Raw genomic sequence first — 22,169 nt, 5'->3', positions numbered from 1 at the left:
ACTAGTTACCCATTCAAGTTTTCATATTTTTTTTTTCATATTTGGATGTTGCCACTAGGATAACTGGTTATCCATTCACATTTTCATATAAATTTTTTTCTAGATTTGAATGTTTCCATCATGGTAATTGGTTACCCATATATGTTTAAATATTTTTATTAGTTTTCTTTCCAAATTTGGATGTTCCTATACGATTTATAATAAAAAAATGCTGAAAAAATTGATTTGATTTTTTTTACATATAGTGGAAAAAACTATAAAAAATTACGATAGTAAAAGATAATAAATAAAAAAAATAGTAAAGTAATTATGTAATGTTAAAATATATGTGTGAAAAAAGTAAAAAAAAAATGGAATGAGAAAAGAATAAGTACAAAAAATGAAAAAAAAAATAAGGAAAAATTGAGGAAATAAAACTAAAAAAATATGAAAAAAACAAAAGAAATGATGCATGATGATGAGCCATTTATACTAGCTTCTCAAGCGGAACATATAATGTATGTGGAAGACCTCAAACACAATGGATAGCATGTTTTTTTAAAAATAAATCATAGAGATTATTATAATGTAACTGTGCAATCACACGATGAGAATATGGAGTCTTATTGCAAACTGAGGTTTGTAGCACAATTGATATTGGGGATGGAGATAATAATTTGGTTAGGGGAGATATGCAATACATAACCATTGACACATCAATGTCGTTTGATACAATTAAACATTATTATTAGTGAATACTTGTATAGTACCATAAAATTTTCTAACAAAGAAAGATGATGGATTAATAGAACAATATATAGATTATTAATATATATAATACATGCATGTCATGCTCATATGCTTCTGACAAAGTAATAAAAACAATATAACTAATGAAATACCAAGCCGGGTGTCAATAAATAAAGCTAGTATGTATGATACTGTGTTCAAGAATATAATATTGTTTTGATTACTAGATTTGTGTTATTAATTTATTTAGTAGTTTTGTAGGATTTTATTCAAGAATATAATATTATATTTTTAATACGTATGTCAATCAAATCTTCTCTTGCAAAAAACTATATCAAATTTTCTTACATTTTTATGAAGTTATACATCTCTTTCAAGATTTGTATCTAGATCCCAAACTTATCTGCAAAAAACATACATTTGTATTTCAAAAGAAAAACTAAGATAATAAACAAATAGCTGGTATTCTAGTATACAATCCATCATATATATATATATATATATATTATGAAATCAATGCTTATTTCTTTGTTATATCAAACAAATATGTTCCTGATAAAAGGGTGTTATTTCAACTTCAAAATGAGACAGATTGATATTAAACAAGATGTATAAGTTTCTTATGCTATGTTGCCTCACCACTAGGCAAATGGCTTATAATAAATTTCTCAATCCAAAAAATGTCCAAGAACATATTCTAGGAATTCAAGAACTACCTAAAAAATTCTGGCTTAGATTCATATACTACATAGACTAATAATACCAATGATCATTACAACTATGAACCAAATAATAAAAAATTGTAATAATTAAAAGGTCTCAAAAATTACATGGCAAACTCTAATTTGTTGTATGAATTCTCATCGTGCCTCGACAGTTGTTATGCTTGTATTACATGATGAGGGCTTAACAGAGAAGAACTGATCTCTTTCCCCCAAATCTGCGTTAATAAAATAGCCCGGTAGCTTGGGCTAAGGCAACACTCTCTCACCACTCAACATTAGAATAACATAAGACATATCAGGCCTATCAGTAGGCTTTTGTTGCACACATAAGAGACCAATGTGGATGCAGTGCAATGCTTCTTCCATGTTGTTGTGTGGATCTCTTAACAAGCACTTGTCAATAAGCTTAAATGCATTGCCTTCATTCATCAAAGTCCATGCCTAAGAAATAAGAAAAGACTTTAGTGTCGCTCTAAATGCAACATTTAAGAATTTTTTTTTGTACGTACACTTACCAATCCAATAAGATTAAGACCGCTATTTTCATCGTCGAAGCTTTTGCTTTTCTTTCCACTTACTATCTCTAGCATCAATACGCCAAAGCTAAATACATCAGATTTTATTGAGAATAAGCCATTGAAAGCATATTCTGGCGCCATATAACCACTACATTTGCATAATATTATTAATTAATACAAATAATTATATTAAAGTTACTAAAAGAGGTTTTTAAAGATGACTTACTAAGTTCCTACTACTTTGTTTGTGTTTCCTTCCATTTGATCTCCACCAAAACTTTTAGCTAAGCCAAAATCTGAAATTTTAGGATTCATCTCTTTATCAAGTAACACATTACTAGCTTTCAGATCTCGATGTATAATTCTCAACCTAGAATCGTGATGTAGATAGAGAATCCCTTTAGCAATTCCATTTACAATTTGGAAATGCTTATGCCATTCCAACAACATGCTTTGCCTTTCATCTGCAAATGTTGGTTTCTTCTTTAACAACAAAATTGGCAAATCATATAGAACATCACATGTATTAAAGAAGGTGAGAAAATTGTTACCAAATATGAAATAGTCAAGGCTTTTGTTGGGCATGTACTCATAAATCAATAGCTTCTCTTCACTATGAATGCAATAACCACTTACTTTTATCAAATTCCGATGTTGAAGCTTAGCAATTAGTTTAATTTCATTTTTGATTTCACTAATTCCTTGTCTAGACCACATTGATAGCCTCTTCACAGCAATTTCTTGTCCTCCTTCCAGCACACCCTAATATACCACAACGAAAAAATTCTTTACTTGTGTCAATCTTTAACTACCTCTCCATGTTTGGTATAAATAATAGAGAATGTTCTGAAGCAGGTAAATGAGGGAGAACTTACTTTGTATACAGGTCCAAAACCACCCTCTCCAAGCTTGTTGCTTTCAGAAAAATTATTAGTGGCAGTGTTAATAGTATGTAGATCGAACAATGGAAGCTCCAAGTCTTCATCTTCGCTTTCGTTTCTCTTGAAAAAATTATTAGTGGTAGTACTAATAATTACATTTCTGTCTGTTTTTTTTTTCCAATATATATATATATATATATAATAGAAAGCAACCAAGTAAAAAATATGTAAGCTTTACTTGTGAGTGATTGGGTAGGGATGAAAGCAAGCAAATAGTTGGTGCAATTAATAAACAAGATTTTTCCTTCCAAAAGATACCATACACATAATAAGCTCTACTCTATAAGATGTCGTTTGGTTGGTGGTAAAGAAAATAGAGGAAAATAGTAATGAGAATGAGAAAATAAATAGGAATGGAATGAAATAAAGATTAATATAAATAAAAAAATGATAAAAAAATTATTAATTTTTTTCAATATTAAATTGGAATGGTCTTTCCTTCTATTTTCAAATGGAATAGTCATTCTACCAAAATGGTGGAAAAACCATTCCATTGGAATGACATTCCAATACTCTAAAATGCAACCGGAATGAAAATTGATTCATTTCCATTTCATTTCATTCTATTACCCGAACCAGACATCAGCTAAGTGTCTTCAAACTCATTATCTTCAAGTTCTATTCAGTTTCTTATGCATTTGAATTTTGTACCATACACATAATAAGCCCTACTCTGTAACATATTGCATTAAAAAAAAAATATTTACCATTAATGTATCTCCTCCTGTGAATGTAAAAGCCAATTAAAATCAACACACCAGCTAATCCAACAACGAGTAGGATAGCTATCATTTTAATTGCTCTCTCCACCTTAGCCTTACGGTCAGTTCTTGCTTTTGGAACAGAGAAAAGAAATCATTACTCAAATAGTAAAAAATCCATACAAAACATACTAGTCATAATAAAAACATAATATATTTGAAGTTGAATCTATGGTCTATACCTATTTTTGAAGCTAACATTCGAATTTATAAATCTTGTTGGCTGTAATAAAATTGTCCAATATCAAGCAGATCTCCGAACCAGATGAGGCAGCTACTGCCATTTCCTCTGATATTTGAGTGCTAGAAATGTTATCTTAAGGTTATTTTAGTCTTTTATGTTATTTTATTATATTTTGCCTTTTATAAGGCTTTGCTGTTTTTTTTTGCATAAGAACATTTTGCTCTTCTTTTGCAATATACTATTTCTCTCTTCATCTCTTTGTCTTTTTTATTTCTATTTTGAGTTCTATAGATTGTGTAATATTTTGCATAATTATCATGGTATCAGAGAATGGTTTATAGAGTTGAATTTCCTAAGCGTAACCATAGCTTTCTGGCAGCTTGGGTCTTCTTCACTTTGCAGCAATTTGGGTCGGAGCACCATTACAATAGCCTGGTATGTGATTTTTTGTGTTCGTCTGCAATTTTAGGGTTTTGTCAGATTGTAAAATTTGGGAATTTTTTGATTGAGTTGGTTGTTGGAAGTTTGTTTTGTGTCTATAATGGCTAGTATTAGAGATGATTCCCTTCAGTCAAATAGCGTGAGGTAAGATGGAAGAATTACTCTTATTGGAACTATGTGATGAAAAAAAATTTGAAAGGGAAAAATATGTGGGGTTATGTTTCTGGAACTGTGATTAAACCTACAAATGACAAAGCAGATTATGCAACTTTACTAGAAAATGGGGAAGTGGATAATTAAAAAATTATCACTTGGATAAACAACTCTGTGGAACACTCGACAGGTACCTAATTAGCTAAGTATGAAACAGCAAAAGAAGTTTGGGATCATCTTGCAAGATTGTATACACAGTTTAACTTGCAAAACAATATCAGTTAGAATCATATATTAGAGCTATTGAACAAAAATATATGAGTATTCAAGAGTTCTATTCAGTTATGACAAATCTTTGGGATCATTCAGCTCTTACCGAATCTGAAGAACTACGAGCTTTTGCACCTTACATTGCTCGTAGGGAGGAGCAACGTCTGGTTCAACTTTTAATGGCACTTCGTGATGACTTTGAGGGGCTGCGTGGCTCTATTTTGCATCGTACTCCACTTCCTTCGGTTGATTTAGTAGTCAGTGAGTTGTTGGCTGATGAAATTCATCTCAAGTCTCAAGCAGGAAAAGGCATCCTCCCTGTACCTAGTCCTTTTGTTTTGGCAGTTCCTCTTAGACCTTTTTCTTACCATGAGAATAAACCTCACACAAAGGTTGGGGTTGATAAATGTAGTTTTTATAAACAAAATGGTCACTGAAAGGCTCAGTGTCCTAAACTAGTGAATCGTGCACCACATCAGCAGAGAAATCAGTCCAAACCACCTCATCATGCTAACCAACCACAATTCAGTAATCAACTGTCTCATTATAGTAGCCAACCACACTTGGCAACCACCCACAATCTCGACTGTAACGCCCCACGTCACTATGGCTGCTTTCTGGAATGACGTCTAGCCCTAAAAACCTACACGAGTCTTTCCAACGTGCTTTGTCCTCACTCGCACGCTTCCTGGGAAAAAGACAGTCAGTATCTCGTGATCCGTAGGGGGAAAGACCAGGTAAAGCTGTGCAATCCCACATCGCCTAGGGAAGGTCAAATGTGATGATTCTAAGACTGTGTATGTATGGGACTACACAGTTGAAGAGGACTTAAAAGGATTGATGGGTACTACCTATATCAACAAGATGCCTCTTCTTTTCGGTAGCCCATCACTTGAGAACTCCAAAGTTAAGCGTGCTTGACCTGGAGTAATCTCAAGATGGGTGACCTCCTGAGAATTTTTCCTAGGAAGTGTGCGAGTGAGGACAAAGCATGCTGGAAAGACTCGTGTTGGCTTGTAGGGCTAGTCGTCATTCCAGGAAGCAACCATAGTGATGTGGGAGCGTTACATCGACCATACCGTCCTCTGCAATTTAATGTCGCTGCTACTGTACCTCCATCTGACTCATATGATTTTGGTGCCTCATCTTCCAATCCTGCTCTTGCTGCCCTCTCAGAACAATTTCAGAAGTTTCTTAGCATGCAGACACATGCCATGTCTGCCACTTCTTCGGTAGGTCAGCGCCCTACTAGCACTTCAGGTATGACCTCCTCTACATGCTTCCTTCTCTCCCCAGCAGGCCTACGCTTGCCGCCCTCCTGCTGCTCACCTGGGCCTTCCTTTCTTTTGAGGCCCATGGTCCAGCTGCAGCCCCTCAAGCCTCCACCTAGGTTCGACGCCTCCAGCTGCTCCCAAGCCCATCACACCACCTGCAACCTCTTCGGCCTAAGAGCTCTTCTGTCCAGCCGCTTTTCTCCAAAGTTGTCTCCCACTTGGGCCAGGCATGCAGTAGCAACAATACACATCAAGCTCAAGACCATTTTCAAATGTGCACAATATCCAAGCTCAACTTGTCACCTTGTTTCCATTGCACCAAATCCCCAACTCTAACATGCAAGTTACCAAGAAAAGGGACAAGTACATCAAAATTGCCATTTTTATTATTTTTAATTATTTCTTGTTTTATTACATTTTAATCCTTGTTTGTAGCCCCCAATGTAATTTTATTTTATATTTTAGTCCCCATCCGTCCTATAAATAGGAGCCTCATTTCACTATTTCAAGGACTTTCTCTTACACCACTTCTTCCATATCTCTATTTTCTCTCCATCTTTTTATCTCTTAGAGTAGCTTTTATGTATTTATTTTATATTTTGAACAAAAAGACTCTTGTTGATGAGAAATCCAGAAAGGGTAACTAATGTTTGGTCCATTTCCGCATGTTTGAGGTGCGCAGGCCTCAAATTGTTGGTCTAGGGAAAGAGTATGCGTCTCACAAAAGATGAAAATAATGATGAAGATGCATATGTGGAAATGGTTGTCGAGTTTGAGGATGTGCATTTGGAGGATAGGAAAAATAAAGGAAAACAGAGTACAAGAAAACACAAAATTGAAAGAAAGCACACAATAAATTTTTTTAGATGTTTCTTGATATTGCTAGCAATTTTGTTAACTATACTTGGTTTTTTGGCTTTGTTTTACTTGCATTTATGATTGAGTTTGAAAAGAAATATAAATACAACACATAAGGAATGGTTGAAGCAAAAGCAAAGATATTATCACTTTAGCTATCTCCAAATTTCAAAACTTCAAGTGGACCCCAAACTATGATTCCTTCTAATTCAAGCATAAATATGTCGTTCAACATTTTAAATGGTGTTGAATAGGTTGGGAACAAGACTTTAACCTAAGGGAAGCTATCTTCAAATAATGGAAGTTTTATATTTTTATATAAAAAATTTGCACCTACAATATGATATATTTATGAACAATGATTTGGGATTATAAGCTTTACCTCGAGACTAAAACTACCTTTTATTATTCTAGTATTTTTCTTGGATTAGATTGATTTATTAAAGGGTTTATAATGTCAAATGGACCGAATAATTTAAACCTAGAGCCAATTTTGATCTAAAAACGTTAACCAAAGTTAGAAGAACCTAAGCGAGGTTTTTCTAATCTTTCAAAGATCACTAATAAATGTTGTCCACTTCCCAAAACATCAATGATTTTGACAATATTCTATTCCTATATCTAACCAAAGTAAATTTTGTTCAAGAAAGTTTAAGCAAACAATGATATATATTGTCAGAAACTTAATATAACAACATATATGTGTTGGGTCCAAGGTATTTGGCTCAAAGGCCTTTCCTCATTTGCGATATGATCAAAACGGATCGTTTTGATCTATAAAGGCTCCGAAGACAGAAGCTACGGTTCAGAGGCAGTTTGCACCTCTGGCCTCTACGTATTTGATTTAAAGTCATCTCATCTTGGGGGGAAATTCAGTTATTTTCCCCTGCCAATCAAGGGTTCAGTTGAACCAACTAACCACTGCACATTTCTGTTCTATAAATATTAGATTCTTATTCAAACAGGGGATCGAAAAAATCTGACTTAGGCATCGGAGTGTCTTTCTTGCAGGTACTCCCGACGGATCAACGACTGTAAAAGCGATCGTCATCATCAGAACGGGATCAGAAAACCAATTATCGTCGGCAATACCTCCAAATATAGAAAGGCAAATTTGTTGCATCAACAAATTGGTGCCGTCTGTGGGAAACGAAGTTTCCTTTTTAGCCACATCGTCGAATCAAGAACTCTTTCCTTGCAACCAAAATCCACTCGAACCTTGGAGCCATGCCACCAAAGGGCAATGGAGTGTCAAGTTCCATCGCCCAGGTTGTCTCACCAGCGGATGTAAGCGACCAAATTGACAGGATGTGTCGCCTACTGGAGGCCAGCCAACAGAGATCCGATGAAGCCATTAAAACGTTGACCGAAGCCCAGGCAAGGCTCGAAGCTGAGATCGCCGAGTTACAAAAGTCCAACGAAGCTACGCGCAGAACCCAAGACAACAACAATCCCAACCTTAGCAATCCCAGGGTCCCCTACCATCCTCCCTGACCCGTCTTCACCAAGGAGGTGAGAAGAAGAGGACGAAACATCGTGAGACACTTACGCGAGTCGGTGCAGAGCCCACAAGAACTACCCAACCAGTCTCCGAAGATGGGCCCTAGTAGACCCCACAACGGGCCACACAAGCCTCACCTGTTGAGGATCATACCCCCTCCATCCGTTTCTTGGACTACTGGAAAGAAGAGATGATGCGAAAAATGTTACAGAAGTTTTCGGATGGAAGGTCCACTCACACCCTGAGCACATGGATTTCGTGTCAAGGGCCACGGAGAGGTCGCCCTTTGCAGAGTGGATTCAGAACGAGCCCAAACCACGAGACTTCGTAATCCCTCCTCTACCTGCGTTAAATGGAAAGGGAGACCCGCTCAACCACTTGTTCCAATTTCAACAGAAGATGGCCCTAGAAGCCAACAATGAAGCCATATAGTGCAAAGTCTTTTCCACGACTTTCTCTGGGCCAGCCCTGCTTTGGTTCAGGCAGTTGAAACCAGGTTCTGTCAACAGTTTTGGTGATCTCCACAGAGCTTTTCTCCAACAGTATAATGCTAACCGCAAGCACCAAGAACTATGGCAGATCTTTATCGAATCGAGCAAGGGGAAAATGAACATCCAAAATCATACCTGCAGCATTTCATTGACCTCATACATCCGATCCACGACGTCGACCTAGTTACTGCGGCTAACCTCTTCGTCAAAAGCTTACAGGTGGGATCTCTCTTACACGAAAACCTCACCATGACACCACCTTATGACATGGCTGAGATTCAGATTCGTGCCGAGAGTGTCTTCAGGGTCTTGGAATTTCGAGAGCGTGCACAGAAGAAATCCGTACTTATCTCCGCTCCACCAGCAAATAACCCTCCTCCCCCGCCTGCAAGGGACGACAAGAGGAAGAGACAGGAAATGGATCACGTGAAAGAAGGAAAAAGGCCAAGACAGAATCGAGAATCACCACGATAACCTTCCTTCGAATACACTGTCCCTCAGGAAGTCATTTATGAAGAGAATAAAGACAGGCCTATCTGGTGTGAGTCGTACAAGATTACCACTCCTCCGGACAGAAGAGATAAAAACAGGTACTGCCCCTTCCACAAGGATCATGGCCATACAGTCGCCGAATGCCACAACCTCCACAACCAGATCCAGGCCCTCATGAGAAGTGGATGGTTAACCCAGTATATTAAAGGGACGAGCAGACCCAGTACTTCACAACCCAACACTGCTTCTGCCCCAACACCACAAGCAGCAGACTCCCTGCATACGGCCACTACAAGCTCACAAGAACCTCTCAAGCAAATACCCATGATACACGGGATCGTGGAGCTCACTGAGGAACAAGAGCAGGCAACCAAAATTCATAGGAGGATGGAGGAACGGGTGAAATGATACAGATCACTAGGCCACACAGTCAACCTTGTCACTTCAGAGGACAGACGTTATCCAACCTCTACAATCACCATCACCGAAGACGACTTGCAGGGAGTGCACCTGCCCCATGATGACCCTCTAGTCATTTCACTACAGGTTGACCATTGCCAGCTGGGAAGAGTTTTAATCGATGGGGGCAGTGGGGTTGACATTCTTTTCTGGGAAGCCTTCCAGAAGATGGGACTCGAAGAAAATCGGATCCAGACCTTTACTGCACCAATTTTAGGATTTAACAGTCAGAGGGTATACTCGAAGGGCGTTGTTCGATTAACCGTGGTAGCCACAGAACACACCTTGCCTGTAGACTTCCTCATCGTGGACTCCATCGCAAGCTACAACGCCATCATGAGAAGAAGTTAGATCCACAGAATGCAGGGAGTGGTCTCAACTTTGCATCAAGTGATGCGGTGCCACTCACCCAATGGACGCTATACCATCGACATAAAAGGATGCCAGTAGCAAGCTAAGAAATGCTTCCTTACCCTGAAAGAGATAAATAATTCTGGCACATCCCCTCCTGATGACAATCCTAACAAATAGCAATCACAGCGTGACTTACCAGCATGTCTCAAGGGCATCGATCTAGAGGAAGATCGCGAAAAGCCCCATACCACCCTCGATGATCTAGAGGAAATCTGTATAGACGATGCTGAACCATCCAAAATAGTGCCGGTAAGTACTAAACTCCCTAAAAAAGAAAAGCAGACCCTAGTACAATTTCTCAAAACCAGAGTTGGAACCTTCGCCTGGTCTCCACATGACATACCAGGAATAGACCCCTCTGTCATGAGTCATAGCCTCAACATATCAAACAGCTTCCCACCCGTCAAGCAGAGGCAGAGGAGGTTTGCTTCTAAAATCAACCAGGTCATCCAAGAAGAGGTACAACGGCTTCTGAGCATAGGAGAGATCGAAGAATGCCTGTATCCTAGTTGGTTAGCCAACCCTGTAGTGGTCCCAAAGAAAAACGAAAAAAAGAGAGTATGCATAGACTACACCAACTTAAACAAAGCATGCCCTAAGGATAGCTACCCTCTACCGAAGATTGATCAGATGATAGACGCCACGGCAGGTTTCGAAAGAATGAGCTTCCTCGATGCCTACTCAGGATACAATCAAATCCCAATGAGATCCGAAGATCGAATCCATACATCTTTCATAACAGAAGGTGGCTTGTACTATTACAAAGTTATGCCCTTCGGGTTAAAGAATGCAGGAGCGACATACCAAAGGCTAATGCACAAACTGCTTTCCTCATTGCTTGGGAGGAACATGGAAGTATATATTGATGACATGGTCATCAAATCTCGACAAAGCACTTCACATGTGGACGATTTAACCGAATGCTTCGACATCCTCGACATTTACAAAATGAAACTAAATCCAACTAAGTGTGCCTTTGGGGTGTCCTCTGGACAGTTCCTAGGATATGTGGTCAGCTAGAGAGGCATCGAGGCCAATCCAACCCAGATTGCATCACTTTCTGAGGTCAAGGAACCCAGAACCGTCTGTGACATCCAGGCTCTGACAGGCAAAATTGTAGCATTAAGTCGGTTCATATCACGCATGTCCGATTGTTGTCAGCCCTTCCTACAATGCATCAAGAAGTCTACCAACACCACCTGGGGGACAAAACAAAATAAAGCGCTCGAAGAACTGAAAGCCTATCTAAGCTCTCCTCCTGTACTGAGTTCTCCCATCCCCAACGAAGACCTGTTCCTGTACCTGTCTGTCTTGCACTTTGCCGTGAGTTCTGTGCTCTTTCGAGAAGACGCGAGCTGACAGAAGCTAGTGTTCTACTGCAGTAAGATGCTACTAGACACTGAAACCCGCTACAGCATGATGGAAAAATTGGCGCTTGCACTCGTTACAGCGAAAAAGAAGCTACGACAGTATTTTGAAAGCCCACCATCAATGTATAGACGGATTATCCACTGAAGCAAGTGTTGAATAAACCCGATCTCTCTGGTAGATTATCCAAGTGGGCAATTGAACTCGGGACGTATGATATACGATTCTTGCCACGAAAAACAAAAAAAGGCCAAGTACTTGCTGACTTCCTAGTTGAAATACAGTCTTTTACCCCCAGATACCTTGCCTGAACTGCTGGAATCAGAAGCTGAATGGGTATGGACAATGCATACGGACAGAGCATCCAATTCCCAAGGAGTCGGTATTGGAGTCATATTAGAAGCACCTTCCGGGCTAAAAATTGAGGAAGCCATTCGGTTAGAACAATTTTCCACGAATAACGAGGCCGAGTATGAGGCTCTGATTTACGGCTTAGAACTAGCACGAGACGTGGGCATTAGACGATTAAAAGTCAGAGGGGATTCAAAGCTCATGATAGAACAAGTGGTCAAAAATTTCGACACCAAGGCACCCATCTGACTAGTCTATTACAAAAGGTAACTGACTTGCAGTCACAATTCCACCAGTTTGAACTCGTACAAGTACCAAGGGAACAAAATCAGAAGGCTGATGCCCTCGCCAAATTAGCCTCTGCAGGGGAATGTCCTCAACACTTTGACATATACACAAGCCAATCACCAAAAGTTCTGGAAGTTTTCTCAACCTCACCAGAACCTGAGTGCTGGATGGATCCAATCATTCGTTATTTGTCTACGTCTGAACTGCCAGCCCATCCAAAGGACGCTAAACTTCTGCGTCTTCAAGCCTAATGCTATTCCATCATCCGTGGAATGTTATACCGCAAATCCTTTGAGGGCCTCTATCTTTGGTGTTTGCGTCCATCAGAAGCTAAAAAATTATTATAGGAAATACACAAGGGAGCATGTGGAAACCACACTGGGGGCCGAAGTTTGGCACACAAAGCACTTACAGCAGGGTACTACTGGCCATACATGATGACAGTAGCACGTGACTATGCCAGAAAATGTGACAAATGCCAGCCATTTGCACCCACCATCCATCAACCCGCTCAAGCTTTACACTCCATCATTGCACCTTGGCCTTTTGTAAAATGAGTTATGGACGTGGTAGGGGAGCTGCCTAAAGCTGCTGGAGGAAAACAGTACGCTCTAGTGGCCACCGATTACTTCACTAAATGGGTTGTAGCAGAGGCATACGTCACGGTCAGCAAAACAGACACCACGAACTTCGTGTGGAAGCAAATCATCTGTCAATTTGGGATACCATGGGAGATAGTTGTTGACAACGGAACCCAGTTCCAAAACGCCAAAGTACAGGAGCTGTGTGACACATACAAGATAAAACTGAGTTTTGCCTCTGTCACTTACCCACAAGGCAATGGCCAAGCAGAAGCTTCTAACAAAATCATTTTTGCCAACATCAAGAAAAATTTGGAAGATAAAAAAGGAGCATGGGCAGAAGAGTTACCAAGGTGTTATGGGCATATAGGACAACAAAAAGGTCCTCTACGGGCGAATCTCCCTACGCCATGGTATATGGAACAGAAGTTATCATCCTGACAGAGGTGGGTCTCCCTACACTTTGAACAGAGATAGCTTCTTATCAGACCACAAACAACATACAGTTGACGCACAACCTCGACCTCCTGGAAGAATTGCGAACAATAGCACAATTAAGACAATAAAACTATCAAAAGGCTGCCATTCGCTACTACAACAAAAGAGTCCACTCACGTACGTTTCAGAAGGGCAACTGGGTTCTGCCCAAAGTCACTAGCAACACAAAGAAGTTAAAGCCAAACTAGGACGGGCCATTTGAAATCATGGAAGTATTAGGCAGAGGGTCTTATACTTTTAAAAATGTACGTAGTGGGAAAATTGTACTTTGTACTTGGAATTCAATGTCTTTGAAACAATATTATTGTTAATAGTTGTACTATGTAATTCAAAAGTAATACAACAATTTTCCTTTTCACATTATTTTAGTATATTTTACACACTCAGCTTTTGCTGACACAATTTTGCATAAGGATTCTTTACTATAACAACCTAACAAGGACACTCATGTGACAACTATCAGTTTACTTGCTCCACACTGAGAGATACTACCAAACACATATTTTAATATATCCTTACCTACCCATATGAAAAGCAACATTATTCACGTGCACTTAAAACCACCTACCACTCCTAATATAAATAAGTGACCATCGAAACACTTGTGGCTATGAGTTTTCCATCCGTTTAAACATCCTACCGCAATACAACATGAACCTTTAATCCCAATATAGCCATTCCCTACACTTAAGGGTCTCCTTAGAAAAAAGAGAATGTTTACCAACATACGAAAAACAGCGCATGATAAGACACAATATGAGCGACACAGGGCCGAACCTCGGTGGATCGTGGTAGTAAGGCCACTGCATGCCATCTGCGTACATAGACCTGTTGCCTTTGCCATTACGCTTGATATTCTGCCCAAACAACTTTGGGTTTCACCTAAAAGCATTCTAATCTGACTTGACTAAGCTACTGGGGAGCTAAGGCCAGCCATTTCGCAGTCTAATCTGGCCTGACTATGTGGATTTGGCTGTCCACCCAGAGTACACTACATCAACTACCCTGCCTTCTCACCTTGATAAGAGGGGCTCCCCCCTGCAATTTAATCTGCCATGACTACCGCAGTAGAACCATAAGTTGCCACACCTTGGGTTCAACCCCAGTATACACTAACTGGTTTAGCAATCCAAGGCCAGGAGGAACTTTTCCCGCATTCGCACCCACATCCTGTACGACGATTGCCTCTGTCGGAGTAAGAGCCTACCCAAGCAAGCCCTCACACATACTCCTCGGTATGGGTGCACTGGAAAGACGTCTGTTCCAGGGTTCTACCTTTCCCAGCTCTGCCTCGGCACCCAACCTCGCATGCTGTCTTCTGCGTCCGAGCTGAACCTCATCGCCCCCTCTGGCAAATGGTAAAGCATCAACCTTGTTTTTTCGTACACCCGAGGGGCCGATTTCGTTCCAATAAGATACCAACATGTCTCTCTAAACGCAAGCAAGTTCAACGCAAAACAAGGAAGGCTTTACAAAGTACGAAACTCTCATGACTGCGATCCGGTTCAATAGATGTTAAGCAAGGGACTACCTACGCACTCGACTCTCTTAACCATAAATGCACGAAAACAATGTAAACTTTGTAGATCATGTAGTTAGAAGCCCACAGATAATCAATAATAGCAATAATCAGAAGCTGTTATTTATAAACTATGTTACATTAATAACGATTCCAGTTATATATAAAATATTACTTTATCTACTATATACAAGTGTTCTCTTGGGAATATCTAATCCCATTCAATACGACGCGTATACTCTGCTATCGCACTCTCTAGCTTCGGATGGCCTAATCCATAGCGCTCACATGATATGTAATACGGAATACCACTTCTTATTAATTCATCCAACGCCCAAGTTGAATATAACCACTGTGGGTTATCAAAAATTGCCTAAAAAACAGCACCTTTACCCACTGACGATGTTCACCTGCAACAAAAATATCATCAGCACCAACCAATCACCTCAACACTAAGCCAAATCGCTCACACAATACTTAGTTGGGCATTCTCTCCCACCATTTGTACAGGCTTTTACTATATCTCACACGCAATGGCCTAAAGGGTCTATGAAGCCTCTTATCAGAATATGCCATCTGAATCTCACCTGCTGCAATACCTTAAATTAATATAGTACAGAGAAGAACACATCCACTAACAACCGGACAACTAACGAGAACAAAATACACGTTGTATTGATAATTTGCACAATTACATCTACAATCGTCCAAAAATTAACAGCCAAAGATGACAAAAGAATGCATATACAAGCATCAACAAAAAACAAACAAAAAAGTGTGTCGATCATTCTATGGTACCTCTTTCACTAGCTGGTCTAACCTCTGCAACTAGAGTAGGCTCTATCACCATCTGTTCAGAAGTCTCAGCCACTTCACCTTCTTCCACTGGTTCCCCACTGGAATTATAAACCGAGCCCAAAGCGTCGCCTTGCAGCTTTAGTTTTTCAAGATGATGTGCTGGGTAGATGATCTGAAGATCCCCGAGCTCATTCAGATACTTATCGACATTATAATCTCCCACTTTCACGTCAATGATTTTACAGTACATCTCTAGTTTAGCTCATTTCTCCTCTGGGGTCTACTTCTTATTACGCAGTGCCAGATCCAGGTATCTTGCAGTGTCCACCTCAGCAATCCTCACGAACTTCCGTTCGATGATCTCACGATCTCGGATGCGCTGCCTCGTGGCTTCCACTGCCGCCTCTTCTGCCTTCTGCAAAATAAATCCATCACTTCATCAACACATGCAACATATTACTCAACCATATTGCCATTATACCTATGAATACAGAAAAAATGCATACCTCAGCCATTTCTTTTAATTGTCTCTCGGTTTTCATGACAACCTCCTCTTTTTCCTTCAACTTCTTTTCTAACTAGAGTTCCACCTCCAGCTTCTGCTTTCGCACATCTGCCACGCCCATTTCCAGCACCTCCAACTTCTGATGTAGCTCTTTCTTCTCTTTCTCCAAAATCTCCTTATCTGTTTGCAAAGATACTACATCTTCCTGCAAATCATTTATCATGCCATCGAGCTTCTCCATCCGGGCTTCGTGTTGTACGCAGAATTGGCTCTTCTCCATCCATTTATTGGTCATGGCCAATAGATCCGCTTTCAGTTTGTCACGTTCCAACTCGAGTCCAACAGAACTTACTAGCTTCTCCTTTGTGGCTACCACTTTCTCCTTTGCCTCTGCCAGTTGCGTTTCTAACTTCTTGATGGCCTCCACAAGCACATTTCAGTTTGCTTCCGCCATCCTCCTCCCTGCCCGCTCTTCTTCAAGCATGACCACCTGCTCTGCCAGCTTCGAGCTGTTCTGCACAACCACCGCATACTCCCTTCTCGCAGTAGAAGCACATACGTAGCTCTGCAAAACATTAATTACACTTATCACCAATCACACGAGGCATGTACCACACGATATTCACTATATTACATATTTGAAAACCATGATAGTTTTCAACCAACTTACCATCCATATATGGTTCGAAACTTGTTGCAGCAAGTCACCTTGCCCACTCAGCGACTCGATTGCTTCCGCAGGATGATGAGGTCTACTTATGCATAGCATTTCCTCCATCACCTCTGTTGACACAGAGGGTACATATTCGGGCACATCTCTCGCTCTGTCACTTTCTTCTCTTCCTGCTATCGCAGCAACAGAAGCAACGGGGGCAACCGGCTCCCCACCTCCCGCTAGCGTTGACACCATAACACTATCAGATGTCAATGCGATTGTTCCCACTCCAGAAAGATACGGCAGGGAAGGGCGTACAAGTAACCCATCTCCAACGCCTTTGCCCAAGTCACTCGGTAGATACACTGGCGCTGCACTGCAGAAGACGTTAGTTGCTCCAGAAAAGCACTAGGGGACTCAAAATTACTTGTACCCTTCGGGGATACGATGATGAACTCTCCTGAATGAGAATTAGAAGTCGCAACTGATGTTGCATGAACGTCAACACATAAAGTACGATCACCTGCGACCTCGGTAGTCTCCGATTTTTGACATACGGAAAGAGTCTCAGGAGTAACAACCTGGCCTGCGCCAACTGGCTGAGAAGGACTGTTTATAGATTCAAAACCACCCCCGAAAGCATCCTACAAAAGACGGTTCTTACGGGAGGCAGAAGAGGCATCTCCCCTCTGATCCTTGCCTGTGACCAACATCAGAGCCCCCAGCCAGGGCAGAAGCAGAGGGCAATTCCTCTGATGACCTTGCACAGGCGCTAGGGGATCTCGCTTTAACTGGCAGATCACCTTGCACACCAGTAATAATCGCTGCCTCAGACGGCTTGGACGATGTAGGAGACAAAGCCACAACATGCGCAGCAGGTTGGTTGCCTCCAAAGAGGATCCAAGCGCAGGTGAAGAAGAGGATGATGTAGGTAAATAGCCAACGGGGGCAGACCCCCGAGGCTTCTTGCACAACGACAGAGCTTGCCCAGTTGGTAGCTTCCCTGGAGTAAGCTTAGGGATTGTTAGAGAAGAGCCTCCAGCGGCAGAAGCAAACCCTCTTGGGATCTGAAGCTTGGAGGAAATGCATTTCCCATCGTCCAAGTCTCCATCAGAAGATTCCTTTCGCGACTTCCTCTTCCCCAGGGCGTCCTTTGGTAGAGGCACCTGTTGGAGAGGTTGGATCTGCAGAACGTCAGAAGGCGTAGAGGATTGTCCGTGTATACGAGAAGACCTGCGTGTCAAAGCAGATTTATCAGGTGACGATTCTGCAGCAGGGGTTAAACCAGAGCCATCTCTCTTCTTATTTTCAGGGATCCCTTGACGCTTGGCACATGCGGCAAAAGTCTCAGAGCACGCCCTCTCTTACTCGGTCTTTGATAATGTCAAGGTTGAAGGAGCCAGGGGGGGGGGGGGGGTGTTTCAAAAACACTCGCAACTGATTCACGCAAGTGGCTGTGATTCTGGCAAGAGACATGTCGCCCCTCTGCGTCCTGACTCGCATAGCACCAAGGTCAGCTCGGTCCACGAAACAGAGCCGAGTCATGATCTGCATACAGTAAGGGTTCATTACGCCTTTGATACTGATAGCGCTTTCTTTGGACTCATGAAGAAGCCCTTTCTTCGTCAACAGGCTCTGTCGTTCAGAACTCATACTAACCTGAGGCCATGCAAAATTTGGTGCATGAAATAAAATAACAATGTATAGGACTAGGTTAATGGACGATCATTTAAATGCAATATGCTTGCACGAAAAGAGAAAGAGGGCAAAACAATGGTAGAACTTACCTTTGATGAAAACCCTGGCCAAGAGGAAAATTTCTTGTGGCAGAAATTCAGAATACCACGCACCTCTGATTGCGAAGAAGTACTTGTCCCAATTCCTATGAGAGTTGTCGAAGTCAGTAAAGATTGTTTGGTCTTTTTGGGGGGAAAGATATAAGGTCTTTCAAGGTTTGCCTTCTATTGCTTTATTAATCGATTTGGTGAAGCTTGCATAAATGTCATCTGATTGGATTTCGACATTCCTAAGGGATCTAATCATCTGAGCCCCGACTATGGATTGGATATCGTTCGGGAGGAATTGAGAAATGTGAGCTCCAGAGTTTGAAATTATTTGCACTAGCATAGCAGGGAGAGGAAAATGAAGCCATTCAATGTGCCTCAAACTCATGACGATTTCGCTGGGTTTAACCACATCTCTGAATCGCCATTCCTTTAGTTCAGAATCCGTGAGCATTCGAACCGTGACATTGTCTGGAAAATCAAACGACTTACGTATGCGTTCGTATGCGGCTTTGTATCCTTCACGATCCACAGGCTCAGGGGATGAACGAGAAGACATGGTCTGGAAAATTGGGAGATTTGCTGTGAAAATGGGAGAACAATCAGTCTTAGGGTTTTTTTCTCTCTTAGTTCTTCTCTGGAAAGCTAAAATGGAATTTCAAAAGGTTTGAAATGAGAGTATTTGAACCAAACCAATTAAGTGGGAAACAAAATGTCTAAATCAAGACTAGTTTTCGATAGTTGAGCTTGCATTCAATTTCGAATGACGAATGATAGGAGTCTATGTGATCGTGCGCTTGCAAGTAGTCTCGGTTAACAGGGAATGACGGCTTTGGGCAAAAACTTTGGCATTGAAGAGTCGGCCCGAGGTTCGAGTGAATAAGCGTGCCTCATCCGTTCGAAGCTTGGGCCGGGGGGGGGGGGGGGGCATCTGTTGGGCCCAAGGTATTCGGCCCAAAGGTCTTTCCTCATTTGCGATATGATCAAAACGGATCGTTTTGATATATAGGGGCTCTGAAGACAGAAGCTACGAGACCACCTCTGACCTCTGCGTATTTGATTTAAAGTCATCTCATCTTGGGGGGGAATTCAGTTATTTTCCCCCGCCAATCAACCACTGCACATTTCTGTTCTATAAATATTAGATTCTTATTCAAACAAGGGGATCGAAAAAATCTGACTTAGGCATCGGAGTGTCTTTCTTGCAGGTACCCCCAACGGATCAACGACTGTAAAAGCAATCGTCATCATCGGAACGGGATCGGAAAACCCGAATTGTCAGCAATACCTCCAAATATAGAAAAGAAAATTTGTTGCATCAACAATATGTAAGTTCGAAAAAGCTTTGTCAATGCAGAGAATCAATAAATATGAGAATGTGGTGAGATACTAATTTAAAAAATATATATATAATTTACATTTCCTAATGGTGATGCAATCATATATGTGGCATTGCATAAGAACAACATAGTCGATTGGTATTAAGTTGATTAGGATTATCACAGATAAAGGTTTTGATGAAACTAAGCACGCAAATTAACTAAATTAGCCGATAGATTTATTTTCCCCATGGGGACGGGCCTCGTGGGGACCCGCTCCTAATGGAGCGGGGAATCCCCATCTAAATGAAGAACGAGGCGAAGATGATTTTTAATCCCCGAATGTTAAATGGAGCGGGGGCGGAGACATCACTCCCCGCCCCGACAGGGCCCGTTTAAAATTTTATATATTTTTGTAATATTTTATATGTATTTTATATCTTTCTTTATTTGTTAGTGTAGAATAGTAATAACTTTTTTTAAATATTTTAAATTTTATTTAGGCTAGTGTTTATATTTTAAATAATAAATATTGTGCAATATTTTAATTTATATATAATTTAATATTTTTATTATAAAATTTTAATTTTAATTTTTTTTAAAAATAAATGGATTCCCGTGGGGATTTCCTGCCCCAATAGGGGATTTCACACCCCGCCCCCGACGGGGAATAAACAAGAATAGAGCGGGGACGGTGATTAAAAATATAAATAAGACGGAGACGGGGGAGCACTCCCCACCAATTCTCCGCCTCGTGTGCATCACTAAACAATTAGCAGCTATGAACTCTAACGAATCAAGATCCAATATCATATTATTGGGTCTGATAATGTATCCTGCCAATATTCATAACTTAATATATACATACTAATCTTATAAGGGATCTTGATTCGACCTATTGTCGAGCACATAACTTAATATATTATTTAAAAAAGAAAAGAAAGAGTATGATTTACCAGGACTTTCACAATACGATGCTTGTTGTTTATAGCCCCTTGGACAAAAGCACCTAAAATTCTGACTATCATTTTTGTCGAAGCCACATCTGCCGTCAGAATCCATGCATCCTTTACATAAGGTGGGTTCAGGAAAAACTACTTCAAAGCCTTTCTTCCAAGCATCACCAAATCTCTGCCCTGCATCTCCGGCAAGGCTTGCCGGGCTTTCATTAAGAGCGTCCTTGTACACGAGAACTCCAGAGATTTTACACGACTCCCACTCCGACGCCCCGGGTTCGGGCTTCACAGTTTCCAGCAAAGAATCGTTCGCATAATAAACAGTTTTACTCCCGCTAATTTGATCGGGGCACGAAAACTTGTTCTCCCCGAACCATTCCAAATTATCTGAATTTTGGCAACCATAGAACAAAGTGACATTTTCTATCTCTGGAGGGAAATAAATGGGAACATCGTATAATTGGAAAGTCCAACTGCCGTTCGCAAAGTTAACTTTCCCAGAACAAGGACCCTCCAACAGATCCAATCTCGCCGCTGTTACTGCCATGTGACTGATATTGTATATGATGTACTCGATATCATTGAGTTTGAAAACAGAGCGGTTTTGGGGGTCACAGGAAACTTTGAAGTCCGGGTAGCCACAGTAGCTGGGTCGGTTGGCTCCCCAGAACGGGAAATAAAGCTCTTTTATGTGGCCGCTGCACTCGTACGGAACACTGCAGGCTGCGAATTTATCATCATCTTCTTCTTGTAATTGTTGGCCCTGATATGAATGGAAAGTATTGGACCAGACTACCAAGAAGATGATAAGGACAAGGGGTTTCAAGAGAAGGTCCATGGTGTGCTGCTAGAACCTTGTTGAGCTCTCATGAAGATGGGAATCGAGTTTTGATGATGATTCTGAAAATAAAGCAAATATGTTCTGCTACTACTTTTCTTCTTCTCAACGTAAATATGGGAAGTACTATTCATTGGTTTGATGGAAATTTCTAAGAAACAAGAGACTAATAAATTAGGTTGACTTGTATAATAAAGAGCTCGCAGTTTTCTTTAGTTGAATATTAATTATCTGGCTTTTTCTGTGACTTAGTCCTACTGTGGGTCTCACTAATTTTACATGTGTCAATGATAATTTAGTAAAATCTTTTAACATGTTAATATAAATTATCATCTCAAATATATAATAATTTTAATTTTTTAGATAAAAATACCCTTAATAGTCATATATTCATTTTTTCTCTCAATCCAAACTTTCTTTCTCTAATATATCTTATTCTCTCACTCTCTCTAACATTCTAATCTTATAGATTTTGAAAAAATACCAAAATTAAAAAAG

The 22,169-nt window shown here is 40.5% G+C and overlaps 1 protein-coding gene across 3 annotated transcripts; it reads right to left on the bottom strand.

Moving 5' to 3' along the window:
• Positions 1-1,276: 1,276 nt before the first annotated feature.
• Positions 1,277-21,791, bottom strand: LOC133789188 (G-type lectin S-receptor-like serine/threonine-protein kinase SD1-1). 3 transcript variants are annotated; one of them, XM_062226949.1, is made up of 7 exons: positions 20,834-21,789; positions 3,621-3,746; positions 2,848-3,017; positions 2,524-2,734; positions 2,199-2,436; positions 1,970-2,057; positions 1,277-1,895 (listed from the first exon to the last, which is right to left on the bottom strand). In XM_062226949.1, the coding sequence occupies exons 1-7, from the start codon at positions 21,669-21,671 to the stop codon at positions 1,701-1,703; spliced, it is 1,866 nt and encodes a 621-aa protein (XP_062082933.1). In that variant the 5' UTR covers positions 21,672-21,789; the 3' UTR covers positions 1,277-1,700. The 3 variants fall into 3 exon arrangements, 2 of the variants coding, with proteins under 2 accessions (XP_062082933.1, XP_062082932.1); XM_062226948.1 differs by having other exon boundaries at positions 1,970-2,120; positions 20,834-21,787; XR_009873508.1 differs by having other exon boundaries at positions 1,838-1,895; positions 1,970-2,035; positions 20,834-21,791.
• Between the last annotated feature and the right edge of the window lie 378 nt (positions 21,792-22,169).

Source organism: Humulus lupulus, chromosome 7 (assembly GCF_963169125.1).
Source record: "Humulus lupulus chromosome 7, drHumLupu1.1, whole genome shotgun sequence".
In the NCBI taxonomy this organism is placed as follows: Eukaryota; Viridiplantae; Streptophyta; class Magnoliopsida; order Rosales; family Cannabaceae; genus Humulus; species Humulus lupulus.
The sequence above is the reverse complement of the archived record's forward strand: the minus strand, read 5'-3'. Positions and strand labels throughout refer to the sequence as shown.